Source organism: Urocampus carinirostris, chromosome 12, assembly GCF_059441175.1.
Source record: "Urocampus carinirostris isolate Australia breed hairy pipefish chromosome 12, RoL_Ucar_1.0, whole genome shotgun sequence".
Classification (NCBI taxonomy): domain Eukaryota; kingdom Metazoa; phylum Chordata; class Actinopteri; order Syngnathiformes; family Syngnathidae; genus Urocampus; species Urocampus carinirostris.
This window is the reverse complement of record NC_142360.1, coordinates 29,691,447-29,704,011: the sequence shown is the minus strand read 5'-3', so window position 1 is coordinate 29,704,011 and position 12,565 is coordinate 29,691,447. Positions and strand designations below refer to the sequence as shown.

The 12,565-nt window shown below is 40.3% G+C and overlaps 1 protein-coding gene across 7 annotated transcripts in view; it reads left to right on the top strand.

Moving 5' to 3' along the window:
• The window catches only part of ssbp3b (single stranded DNA binding protein 3b), a 29,268-nt gene that overhangs the window by 13,171 nt on the left and 3,532 nt on the right, over positions 1 to 12,565 (top strand). Inside the window, exons 5-15 of one of the 7 annotated variants that reach the window (XM_088349079.1) lie at positions 1,741 to 1,833; positions 5,457 to 5,531; positions 5,713 to 5,775; positions 5,894 to 5,957; positions 6,058 to 6,131; positions 7,657 to 7,721; positions 10,344 to 10,392; positions 10,601 to 10,636; positions 10,731 to 10,782; positions 10,882 to 10,946; positions 11,018 to 11,096. In XM_088349079.1, coding sequence (XP_088205205.1) covers positions 1,741 to 1,833; positions 5,457 to 5,531; positions 5,713 to 5,775; positions 5,894 to 5,957; positions 6,058 to 6,131; positions 7,657 to 7,721; positions 10,344 to 10,392; positions 10,601 to 10,636; positions 10,731 to 10,782; positions 10,882 to 10,946; positions 11,018 to 11,096 — 715 coding nt within the window. Of the gene's footprint in view, positions 1 to 1,740; positions 1,834 to 5,456; positions 5,532 to 5,712; positions 5,776 to 5,893; positions 5,979 to 6,057; positions 6,162 to 7,656; positions 7,722 to 10,343; positions 10,393 to 10,600; positions 10,637 to 10,730; positions 10,783 to 10,881; positions 10,947 to 11,017; positions 11,097 to 12,565 lie in introns of all 7 variants that reach the window. The other 6 variants (XM_088349077.1, XM_088349078.1, XM_088349076.1 and 3 more) reach the window with 6 other exon arrangements.

Here is a 12,565-nt window from a genome sequence, read left to right as displayed (position 1 = left end):
TCTATATATATTCATTCAGTTTTAATCATCAAATTATTCATTCATTTTTTTGAAAATTATTGTTGATAATATACCGATTAAAGGGATAACCACAAACTTGTCTTTTTTTTATTTTCTCCTTTTATACTTCCTTTTTTTTTCTTAACTTTTTTATACAACATAATTCGTAATATCAATCATCAAAGCAAGTGAGCCGTTCGAGAGTCTTTTTAATGAGTTGAGCCAAAAAAGCCAGTTCTCTTAAAAAAAAAGACTGACTTCCTTTCACTACACAACGAGATCTCCTTGGCCGAGATCGGCGTGCAGACGAAAACCCGAACCGCGAGACCAAAACAACAATGGCGGATCTGCCTGAAGAAAAGTTTGGAGTGCAGTAAATCTTTGTTTAAAAAAAGTCATAGGGTAATAATGACAATTTTGTGGCAAAAAGGTTGAGTCCCGGGGACGCGCGTTGATTTGAGACTATGCGTCCCCAGCAAAAATGATGTGTCTAGGACGCGGGGACGCTGGCAAACGAGAACACTGTACAGACATAAGCCGCACCTGACTATAAGCCGCAGGTGTCCACATTGAAACATGGGATATTTACAAAGAAAGATGATACACAGAAAGTTTTAATAATATACGGTACGCTAACCCCTTAAGGTTCCGCCAGTGGGCCGCCGGACTTACGATAAATAAATACGTGTCTGTACGACGTCACAAGTCACTGAAACGCGTCACGCCACATATAATTGGAAAGCTCAACTCTTGGGATTTCAAAATATACTCATAAGAGAAACGGCACGATTAGTATAAAACAGGGTATCCAAATACTATAAAGCCGGCGTAACTCAACATAACGTGCCCTGGCCGTCTTCAATTTTAACGAAAATGGCTTCGTTACCTCAAGGCGAATCTGTAAAATCCAACCGTGTAAAATATTTACTCCAAAATAAACTATATTGCGGACCGATAAATTTGCTCAATACATTTCTGCTTCGATGGACGTTGCTTCTTGTAATCCGTTTATTTCCGTTTGCAAATAAACAGACTCGTAAAATTATTCCCAATATGGTAGTGAGCCCTCCCCTTTTGATTGACACTTTTTCCATCATAAGGGTTTGTTCATGCTAGTTTTATTCATGCACGAAGCCGAAGTTAAATATAACTCGCGTCTTCCTTGACACATATATTTCACCTGTCTCACCCTTACAGCTCGAGTGCCGCTGGTGGCCGTTAAAAAATGCATAAATTAGCCGCAACATTGCATAAGCCGCAGGGTTGAAAGCTTGAGTAAAAGGTCGCGGCTTATAGTCCGAATTTTGCAGTAAATGATTAATGGATTAGATCAATTGTTGCTGATTACCATACTTGATCATCAAATGCTTGTTGTTTAACTGATTAGTTGCACATTTCTGGTCAACTAATGTTTTTTTCAATGCGTGGCAAGACGTAGTCTCTAGTTTTAAAAACTAAAACTCTTGATTTTTCATTTTAAATCTTGTTTTCAAGGGCACTGTGTAGTACTGAGAACTACATAAGGGAGCCCACAAGTCTTCTTTCTAATTCTAGACCTGTAACATTTTGATCTCCAAACGATAATGCAGTTTTCTTATGAAATTCGGACTGTTGTGCCCAATGTCCTCTCATCCGACGCTCATAGCTGTTTCTCAAAAAGACAAAATCTCCAAAAAATAGCTAACTTCTAAATAATAAACGTTCATAATGACCTGTCTTTTTGTCTTCTCCATGATCTAGAGTGCAGCAGCAGCCCCCAGTCCGGTAATGGGAGGGATGCCCCCTGGTGATGGCATGCCAGGAGGACCCATGCCTGGACCAGGATTTTTCCAGGTCAGTTCACTGTCCACCACACTGACGCATGGCTTTATTACTGCCAATTCAGCATTCATTACCATATCAATTTGGTAAATCTATTTTTTAATGGCTTCCATTTCTTTTGGCGTGCACTGACGACATGACTGTCAACAGATAAATAACAGCAACCTTTAGGTAGTTATCTAATAAAGATGATCTAAGAGGGAACGTGGTGATCTAATTTTGTGACGTTTTCATTGTATTCCAGTTTTTGTGTCAGGGCAAAATTTGCTGCGATGCTTATTGAGTCATTGAGCGTGGTTTGGTGTTCAACTAGTTCATTAAACTTAGCTTGGTTAGTGCAGTTGTTTCACACTTCAGAAAACATTCTGTGACTTTTGAAATTAAGGTGTTTTGTCAAAGACTTGAATTATTAAAAAAAACAATGGACACATAAGAGCTATATCTGATCAGTTTCTTAATTTCCCTTTTTTGTGTGTTTGTGTACTGTATACCGGAAATATTGGAATTAGGGTACCAAAAATCCGATTGAGACCTCAATAATTGATGATGCATAATAAATGTATAGTAGAATTTGTGTATCATAAGTTCCGATCAAATGTGCTCCAAAGTGGCTTCATACAGAAAGAGGGATTTGCAAATTTAGCTCAACAAAACATGTCATCTTTTGTCCAAGCCAAATTGCCAACTCTGATTTTGTTTTGCATCCAGCGAGTGCAGATGAGCTAGCGCCTGCAGCCATCCTTGACTCCGCTTTGCGAACTTGTATTAAGCGTCATTGATGTTTAGTATGCGCGGGCCAGCCTGGTGCTGTAAACAGGCAGGCGTGGCACGGCCATTTTCCTCTAATGGAGAAATAGGAGTATGATGGTAATCGATATCTCGTGGAGCTTGATGCATCGGGGATACTGCGAAGAGCAAAAGGCCAAAGTTAACCTGTTGTAAGTTTGAAAATATTTGTCTGCGTTTCTTGAGGTCCAGGACCAAAATTAACAAATCCATAGATGAATAGAATAAACAAGAGTGAAAAGAAAAGTGTATATAATACATGTAAATACGAAATGAAATGCGAATAAAAATACATTGAATACGAAAAGCAAATTGCAATAGATAACAATAATATATGCAAAAATAACCTAATAGAAAACATAAATATTGATACATCTGAACAAAAAGTAAGAATTTTAATAAAATAAAAAAATACATTTTTATTTTGGGGAACAATTTACAGACAATTGAATAATTCTGAAAACATACCATCCTCAATGCTCAACCGTTTAAGGATATTATGTTGTGTCTATATCATGCTATCGCAGCACTTTATCCAAAATGGATTAGGCATTTCAACAAAAAAAATGTATTTTGTCAAAACATGCACTCATCAAAATTAGAAAACACTTTTAGATGCCTCCCACTTAATGGTGATAATCTAGCACATGGTGCCAATTTCTTGATTATCTGTCGACTCCTCTTTTACTGGCATTCTAACTGCCTGTTTCACTGACTTTGCAAGATGATAGGCTGTTCTAAATTCACGGAAAGCTAACAGCAGCAGATTGACCAGATTCAAATCAAACGAATGACCCTTTCAGCATAGCAAGACAAGTTGGTTATTCCAAATCTGTGATATTAACAATATTGAATCTTTACAAAACTACAAACTCATTCAAGTTGCCCAAGAAGGCTGGTTGCCCACTGAAGACAAATGCAAGAGAGGACAGGTCGCTGTGGAGGATGTCAATGGGTAATTGTTTCCACACGACAGCTGGAATTGCTCGCCAGCTTAGTACTGACCACGGGAAAGATCTGTCTCGCTGTTTTAGAGGATTTGGACTAAGGGCCCACATTGGAGTGACCAATCAAAAAGCTAGACTGAGCTTTACTGCAAAGCATGTTGTGTGGACTGAGGAGAAGTGGTCCAGAGTTAACTTCAGTGATGAAAGCAAATGTAATTTATTTGGGTCTGATGGGAAGCATTATGCTCAGCAACACATTGGAGAAAGACTAAACCCAAACTGTGGAGAGGAAAAAAAAGGCAGTGAAAGGTGTAGGAGGAAGTGTCAAGGTTTGGGGCATGTTTTCTGCTGGAGGAGTTGGGCCTCTTGTACAGCAACATGGTCGTTTGAATGCAATTGTGTATCAGAACCTTCTTCAATAGCACATGGTTTCTTACTTGCGTTCATCACACAATCAGTCTGCGGCCTGGACAATTCACCATGTCGCACAGCAAAACGGGTAAAGAATTTCCTTGTAGGTGAAAACATTGATTTAGTGGCATGGCCTACCCAGAATCTTGATCTCAACCAATAGAGAAGTCTGAAAATCCTTGGTGAAAACTTCCTCTACAGTCACTGAACTGTGGAGGAGGCTGGAAGAAGAATGGACCAAAATCACACCAGAGCAATACGAAAGGCTAGTGCCATCCTGTGGCCGCAGATGTGCTGAAGTCATTCGCGGCAGAGGCCTGAACACGTCTTACTTATTCCTGACTGTTGTTACATTCTGATTTTTTTTCCTTGCCAAAGTCATTGTTCTCTAATTTTGATCAGTGCAAATTCTGAAAAATATTTTTTTTGTGGAAAGCCTTTTGTCTTTTGTGAAAAAAGTGTTGTCGTGCCATGATGTAGACACAAACAATGAAATTTAACAGTGAAACAGTAAGGATGGTATTATTTCAAATTTTCACAAGTTTTTCGCTAATTTTGATCCCTAGTGTAATTTGCGAATCATTTTTGAATATTATGTATTTATATTATAGTATTATTATAAATAATTACAATTATTCTGTATACCTGGGGTCTCCAATGTGGTGCCCGTGGGCAGGGTGCTACCCAAGGACAGCTGAAGTCAACAGACCTGTGCTGAAAATAGCTTACTAGTGCTGGGTCATTGTGATTTTCTAGTAAAAGGATACTTTTAGTGGTTGGCTGACTAATTAACCATACTTCCTAGACTTAAACTGTTAACAACATAGTAACAACATCAGTTATTTTAGAATTACATTTTAAACTGGGTGCCATTTGCGCAAATACATTTTTAAATGGAGGACGTTTTTAGTCTTTCTTAGCTTGTAACCAAAAATTTTGATCACAATCTGAATGCCCGTCAAAAATGTAACGGAACAAAATGTCTCATGAGGGTTTTTTTATGGTTAAATAAAAGAACAAGAGGGCACTTTTAAAATCACTGTATCTGTGTTCATGCCAATTCCGGGAAGAAACATTTAGACACTGGAACCGGAATCCGCTGGAAGCGTCTCAAAATCGGATCCCTTCGTTCTTTCAGATCAGCGGCGTTAGCTTGCCAGAGTACGCGAGAGCACTAAATGTTGTGAGTGAAGCTAATTGATGCGGTTATTTTGGGGGGGAATTAACGTTGATAACAGGTCCCATCCGTTCCTTGAATGACGAGCGAGAAAGCCCACGTCCTCTTCTGTCGCACACGCTTGCTCTTCTCTGCTCAGCTTCCCTGAACACCATTGCAAGCTTTTTTTTTTCTTTTTTTTTTTGCATTTCTTGCTCTCCAACTGTCCTCTGCCCTGCAGTAACCCTGCCTTTCTGTCTGTCTTTGCCCTACCCCCCCTTTCTCTCTTCACCCCCTTTTCCTCTATTTTGCTGTCATTTTGTGCAACGCCACAGGGTCCTCCCGGTCCCCAGGGCTCTCCTCACCCTCAGCCTCCTCCCCCTAACAATATGATGGGACCCCACAGTCAGGTAACGCTCCCTCTCCCTCTCGGGCCTTACCTCCTTGTATTGCTGTCTGCGGTCATTTCGGGGCACCCGGCTGCTTTTCGCTCTATTGTCTCGGCACGATGCTTCTCGCCGCTTCAGCGCTTGCAGAAGGAGTTTGGGTTTGAAATCGAAATCTGATGCAGATGTCTCGTTTCTGTCGCAGTCCTTTATGTCGCCTCGCTTCGCCGGCGGGCCCAGGGGCCCCCCCATCAGGATGGGCAACCAGGTAAGGGCTTAAACGAACAAACAGGAGGAGAATATATTAAATATTTGTTTTGCTAGTGCAAAATAAATAAAAAATGTGTTCACATTTTGAAGTCAAGTCATGCATTTCTCCCATGCAGCCACCAGGCGGAGGGCCGGGCCCACATCCCATGTTGCCTAATATGGACCCAACACGACCACAAGGTCAGAATCTTTCTCTATTAAGTATGTGATTCATAAGGTAGAGGCCGGTAGTCTTTTGCGTCGTTTCTTCCTCTCACATCCAGTACCTCTCTGCCGCCAGGTCATCCTAACTTGGGGCCGATGCAGAGAATGAGCGGCCCTCGAGGGATGGGGCCGATGGGGCCTGGCCCACAAGTAAACTCCCCCAACTTTTCATATACTGCTGTGAGGTTTTAGTTAGAAAGTGTGATCATTTGGGATGTCACAATACCTTTTTTTCACTTGATATACTGCTGATATTGCAGCCCAGGGTATTCCAATTCCCAATATTGGCCTAATACACTTTTGGGGAGGGTTTACCTGAATTGGAAACACTGTTATTTGAATTAAATGATTTAATTCTTGTAACTAAATTTGGTTCTCAACATAATCCCTGTAACGTTTAAATTTTTTCTTAAAATAGTATTTTTCTAGTTCTGTTGATTTTTTTTTAACTAAAAGAACCACACAGTGAATGTCTTAATAATAAGATAATTTTAATAATGTGTTGTTGGGAATGAAATAAGCCAAATATTTGATATCAATATCTGATTAGGACACCACTAGTGCCGTATTTTCCGGACTATCAATCGATCCAGAATATAAGTCGCACTAGCCAAAAAAAAAAATATTTATTTTGCGGGCGCAATTTTTTTGATGAAACCCAACAACAAAAACATACATATACCAGCTCGGTAGCCTAGGTGGTAGGGCACCCGCTCCGAGACTGGGAGGTCGCTGGTTCAAGCCTCGGCCGAGTCATACCAATGACTTACAACATTGGTACTCATTGCCTCCCTGCTTGGTGCTCGGCATTAAGGGTTGGAATTGGGGAGTTTGGTCACCTAATGACTCCCAACACAGCAGTTGGGTCTAAAAAACCGGCACCGATCGAAGGCGACACGTCGCGTCGAGAGGTTCGTGTCAAATGATTTCCTGTATACATCATGTTTACGGTTTATACTGGCTGAATAAAATAAATACAAAAACTTGAAAGGCATTTCAAAACAGAAGATAAGGTAAATTAGGCTTAGTAAGTGTACAATGTTGCCCTGGAGAAGGATTGATGCTGCACTTGCCCAAGACACACCACAGGAAATGGTTCCCCTACGACCCGTGTGGTTAAGGGATCCACCCACTCATACTTTTGTTACATGTAAGTGACACGCTCGAATTCGTCAGTAATGACGTGACTTAAGAGTTATTCAGATAACAGCAGCATAAAAAAACCTGCTTACCAAACAGCTTCACTCCAAAATCGAATTAAATCTTCATCCTCTGTGTCATTTTTACCAGTTAACAACTCCCTTCACTTGGGTGGTAGACGAAAGTTTCCTCCTTCCGCTTCTACGGCAAGGTCAAGGTTGAAATGACCAACACAGGCCTAGAGCTGCCTCTTGCGGTTTTATTGTGAAAATGACATCTGAAGTTGTATACAGTACCGGTAATCAAAGTTTAGAACTAAATGATATTAAAAGGTGTTGATCATTTCAAACAGAAGTCTCTCTAGAGAGTGAGACGCAACCCACCCGGCCAAAGTAGGGGAATAAAACTGCGACTTATAGTACGGAAAATACGGTACTATAAGTCTGCTCCCATTTAATGCAGGAGATGCGATAAATACCCCAGATTCATGTATTAGGTGAGTATTGTCAGTGTGTTTTCTTTTCCCCCTTTCCAGAACTTTGGTGGCGGGATGAGGCCCCCTCACAACAGCATGGGTCCCGGCATGCCAGGAGTCAACATGTAAGCTTTAATTTATTTAAGCATTACATTGCTGTTTTTTTATTACTAGCGCCCAGAGCATTGTGGCGAATTTCTGTCAGTTAGGACTTGTACTCGTCATTTTTATTTATGTATTTATTTTCTTTACATTTTGTCATGTTTTATGTGTTTTGTTTCCATTTAAAAACATCTGAATCAAATATGGTGTTGTAAGTTCTTCTAAAAATTTGAGAGAGGGATTTGCGCGAGTTTTTAAAATGATAAAACGAATCCCTTGTGGACTAATAAAGAGTGGAACGCGTGATTTTGTTTTTTTGTCAAGGCATTCATTTCTAAACATGTCAAAGATTATTTTAAACTTGCATGGCGTATGAATAATTACCACTCTATTAGCTTTATATGTGTCTCAAAGCTGACGGTAATACACTTATACCTTACTTATTTGCAATATTTACTCACAACATCATATTGTGTGTGACTGTATTTATAAGGGGGCAGGCTCACATGTTCTCACATACTTTGTTAAATCACCAAACTTCCCACAGATAAATGAAACAAGTCCAGTTCATGTACATAATACAAACTACATATCATCCAAAAAATAACGGCGAACATTAATTACTTGGTTTTTATTAAATTTCTGTGTCAAGCTAAATTATGCAAAAGCCACTTTTGTAAATTGGAAGTTATTTGAAGAATTTAGTTTGTTACAGGTCCCCGAGTACCCGGGTACCACACAACAAGGCCTCACCCATATGTTTTCTGTAAACTTAGGAGATTGTGTGTTGGAATGAGGCTGTGTGGACCACTCTGCTTGACTGCATCCACTGATGTAGTTTTATTTACAATAATCAATAACAAACATTCTCCAAAGACAAGTCAAATATCTAAACAAAGTATTAATAAACAATGTCTCTTTATAAAGTCCCACATGTCTTAATCTAGTACATTTTATCCTATTACAAGTATTCAATAAAATAACCCTTATAATTACCCTTTTAACTATCAACTCCAAACGAACGCACGTCGATACCAGAGATAAAAGACACTGTATCAAAGAGGTAAAATTGAACTTGCTACTTACTGAGTGAACTTTTTTTTTCTCAATAAACCTCTAAAAACTCAAAAATAAGCACTCATTCCCTACATTCAAATGGTCAGAAATATTGCTAAACACATGACAATACCAATTGTGTAAATCATTAGTGTATCAACAATAGACCTATCTGTAAAACTGATATCATTTGGGCGGAAGTGACTCGCGCCGTAAAGCACCAAGGTTCCAACCCCCATGACGACACACTACAGCAATACTGTAAATTCCCCTTGGTTTTTCACCATGAGGATAAATAGATAAAACATTAGAAATTGTGTTATATACTTTTCAAAATAAAGTTCTCCCACTCATATATGAGGGTATCACATGTTTCTAGTTGCTTCCAGGCGTTGAAATAACCATATATTAGGTGTTGATAATACTGTAAATCCCTCGTTAATTGTGGTAAATGAGGTAATTGTGGAAATATGCAAAAATCCTGTGAGTACCCTCTCACCCCATTCATAACATGCGCTCTCAACCCCTGCCCGCAGTAATAGTCAGCCAGAGATAATGGGTTGCGGACCCACGTTTGCTCTTTTTTTGAAACAAATTCACTCTCTCGACCCACGCTTACAGCAATAGTCGACGGGGGATTATGGATTACTGTCAAAACATCCATCCATCGATTATCTGGGCCGCTTATCCTCAGTTTGGTCGTGATGGTGCTGGAGCCCATCCCAGTTCGGGCAGTGGGCAGGGGACACCCTGAACTGGTTTCCAGCCAGTCGCAGGGCACACGCTGACAGACAACTCACTTGCTCATTCACACCTAAGGACAGTTTGGACCAGCTAATTAACTTGACATGCGTGTCTTTGGCAAGTGGGAGGAAACCAGAGTGCCCGGAGGAAACCCACGCAAGTACGGGAGAACATACAAACTCCGTACAGGAAGGCTGGTAGCTGGATTTGAACCCGTGACCTCTGAACTGTGCCACAGACACGCTTACAACTCTGCTGTCTTACTGTCCCACTGCCAAAACAATACAATCTATACATACCACAATGGCCCCAAGACCTTTACTTATTTATTTATTCATTCATTCATTTTAGGCGGGCCAGAACTTTTCATATTCCGCCGGCCCCTGTTCGCAACAGTATGGAATTGGGAATAATGGATTGCAACCGCATAAGAGCAGGTTATTTTGGACCAGAATACATTGACTGCAAAAAGAGCTCTTCTGATCATAGCTGGCAGCATTTTTTGGATTGGGGATAATGAATCACAGTTTACATGAGGGTAGTTCACTTTCCAGTGGACAGAATATCAAACTAGAGCTGCAAGGCTAGATAAAAATGCGCTCTGCTGGCCCCTGCTCACTGCAATATGAAATTGATCGCGGAGACATTTTCAAACGGTGATGCACAAGTTTTTGCGAAGTTCTAAATAAAGAGGAATTACAGTATAGTTTAATTTTCAAGGAAATCCCTGAATTGTGTGGGTGTGTCTAAAATATTTGTTGCTTATATTTTTTTTCATCTTTTAATCACAAAAATGTTCCATCTGGACCATGACTGTCAAGTTTTAACGCTGCTTTTGCCATCAGGGGCCCGGGGACCGGTCGGCCGTGGCCCAATCCTAACAACGCTAATTCTGTAAGTAACCACAAACTCACAGACTCGCCACCGTTTCAAATTGTAGTTAAGTTTCCACTACCCCTCAGAAAGCTCCATGTGCTTGAAGGCAATTGCTGTGTTTTGTGTCACGCTTAGCTAACAATGTTAGCATAATGCGTCTTCTGTGTACAACATGTGATTGGTGTTTCAGTCTGGTCCGTAACGAGTGTTTTTTTCTTGTTTGCAGATGCCTTACTCATCGCCGTCCCCTGGCGCATATGGGGTGAGTGTATACTGTACATATATATATTATGTTTTTTTTCTCCAAATATGTGACTTTTCGCTAACGTTGAGTTCATCTGTTGTGTTCTCTGAAGGGAGCATCTGGGGGTGGACCACCAGGGACTCCCATCATGCCCAGCCCTGCAGGTGCTTTTAACTTGCTTTTAATGTTCCACTTTAATGTTCACCTATTTTCATTATATTTATACCTATTTCTAATTACATTTTCACTCATTTTTGCAATAGACTCCAACAACTCTGGCGACAACTTGTACACCATGATCAACACTGGACCCGGCAATCGAAATAACGTAAGTGGTCTCTTAACACTCTGCGATCTCAGAGCGGCAACGACATCCCACAAACTGCATTTCCTCTTCAGTTCCCCATGGGCCCCGGCTCCGACGGACCCCTGGGAGCCATGGCTGGGATGGAACCGCACCACATGAACGGGTCGCTAGGTAACAAAAGCATTACGACTCTGGATTTTGAGTATTTAATTCTTTTCATCCACTTGGTTTTGTGGAATGAAAAATAAACGAGCCCTCCAAAATATTTATGAAGCTGAGAGCTACCTTATATACTCTCATTTAAGCCTACATTGCTTACAAGCCGACCCCTAAAACCGCTTTAAAATTGCGACGTACTTAAATAAATATGTACCAAAATATAAATAAAACGTGTACCTCAATCAATATACTGGTAATCAAGATTTAAAATAACACAATTTTAACTTCATTTTACCTTTAATCCATGCTTCGATGGCAGATAGTGGCACACCAATTTCATAAATCACAATAATGTCATCTTCAACTCAATCGTCTCTGGCAGTTTTTTCCTTTCTTAGTCAAAAAGTTTCTCGGGACCCGTTATTTTGGGAAAAAAAGGGCAATACCGTAAATTCCGGACTATAGAGCGCACCTGATTATGAGCCGCACCCACCACATTTTAAGAGGATAACCGCTTTTGTACTCACACAAGCCGCACCTGTATATAAGCCGCATGCGCCCACATTATAATATGAAACACAATCACAAAATTGACCCAAACCCTACTTTGAGTCCCGCGGTTTTAACTGAACATACAGTACACAGTTCAATAATCACAGCCGGCAAAATGAATGGAAAATGATACCGGTAGTTAAAATTTGATGCAGAGTCCAGGTCCCGTTAAAAATAATCCAAGGAAAAAAAGTGTATTTCCAAAGGTAAGGGTGGGAAAAATATATATCCACTATTGTCTGCCGTGTCCACAAACACTCACCTTTACCGGTTCCCACTTCCCGTCATCCCCTGCATTTGTTACGCCCCTTCTTTTATATTAGCCTGTGCAAGACTTATCAGAATAAGTGTCCAAGATAAATACAAATAAATACATTACATAAATATACAGTTGCAAATACATATTATACATGGTTACACATATTTACAAAGAAAGACTGTACACCGAGAGAGTTTTCAAAGCTTTAATAATATTATAACTCATCCTAAACCGTGCCTGTGAAGGGTAGCAAAACGCTACTAAGAACACGCTCGCAATTCAGTTAGCGGGTCTGTTAAAAAAACATACCGTACATGTAGAAATCACGGTAAACCATTCTCATCTTCCTCCGTATAATTGACGTCATCAAAGTTGTCCTCCTTTAGTATGGAAATTAGACTTTGTCATATAGACGTCGTCCCACTCGCCCTTATTCCAAAACACGCTAGTAACACGCTCGCAAGGTTAAGATTGCGTTTAGTAGCTCTGTTTCCTTCTTTATCGGACTGCTCGATTGCGTTTAGCTTGTAAGCTGCGTCATGTGCCTTGAACTCGAGCCCTGCTGGCGGCTGTTAGAAAAATTACATAAATTGGCCGCATCACTGAATAAGCTGCAGGGTTGAACGTTTGGGGAGAAAGTAGCAGCTTATAGTTCGGAATTTACGGTAAT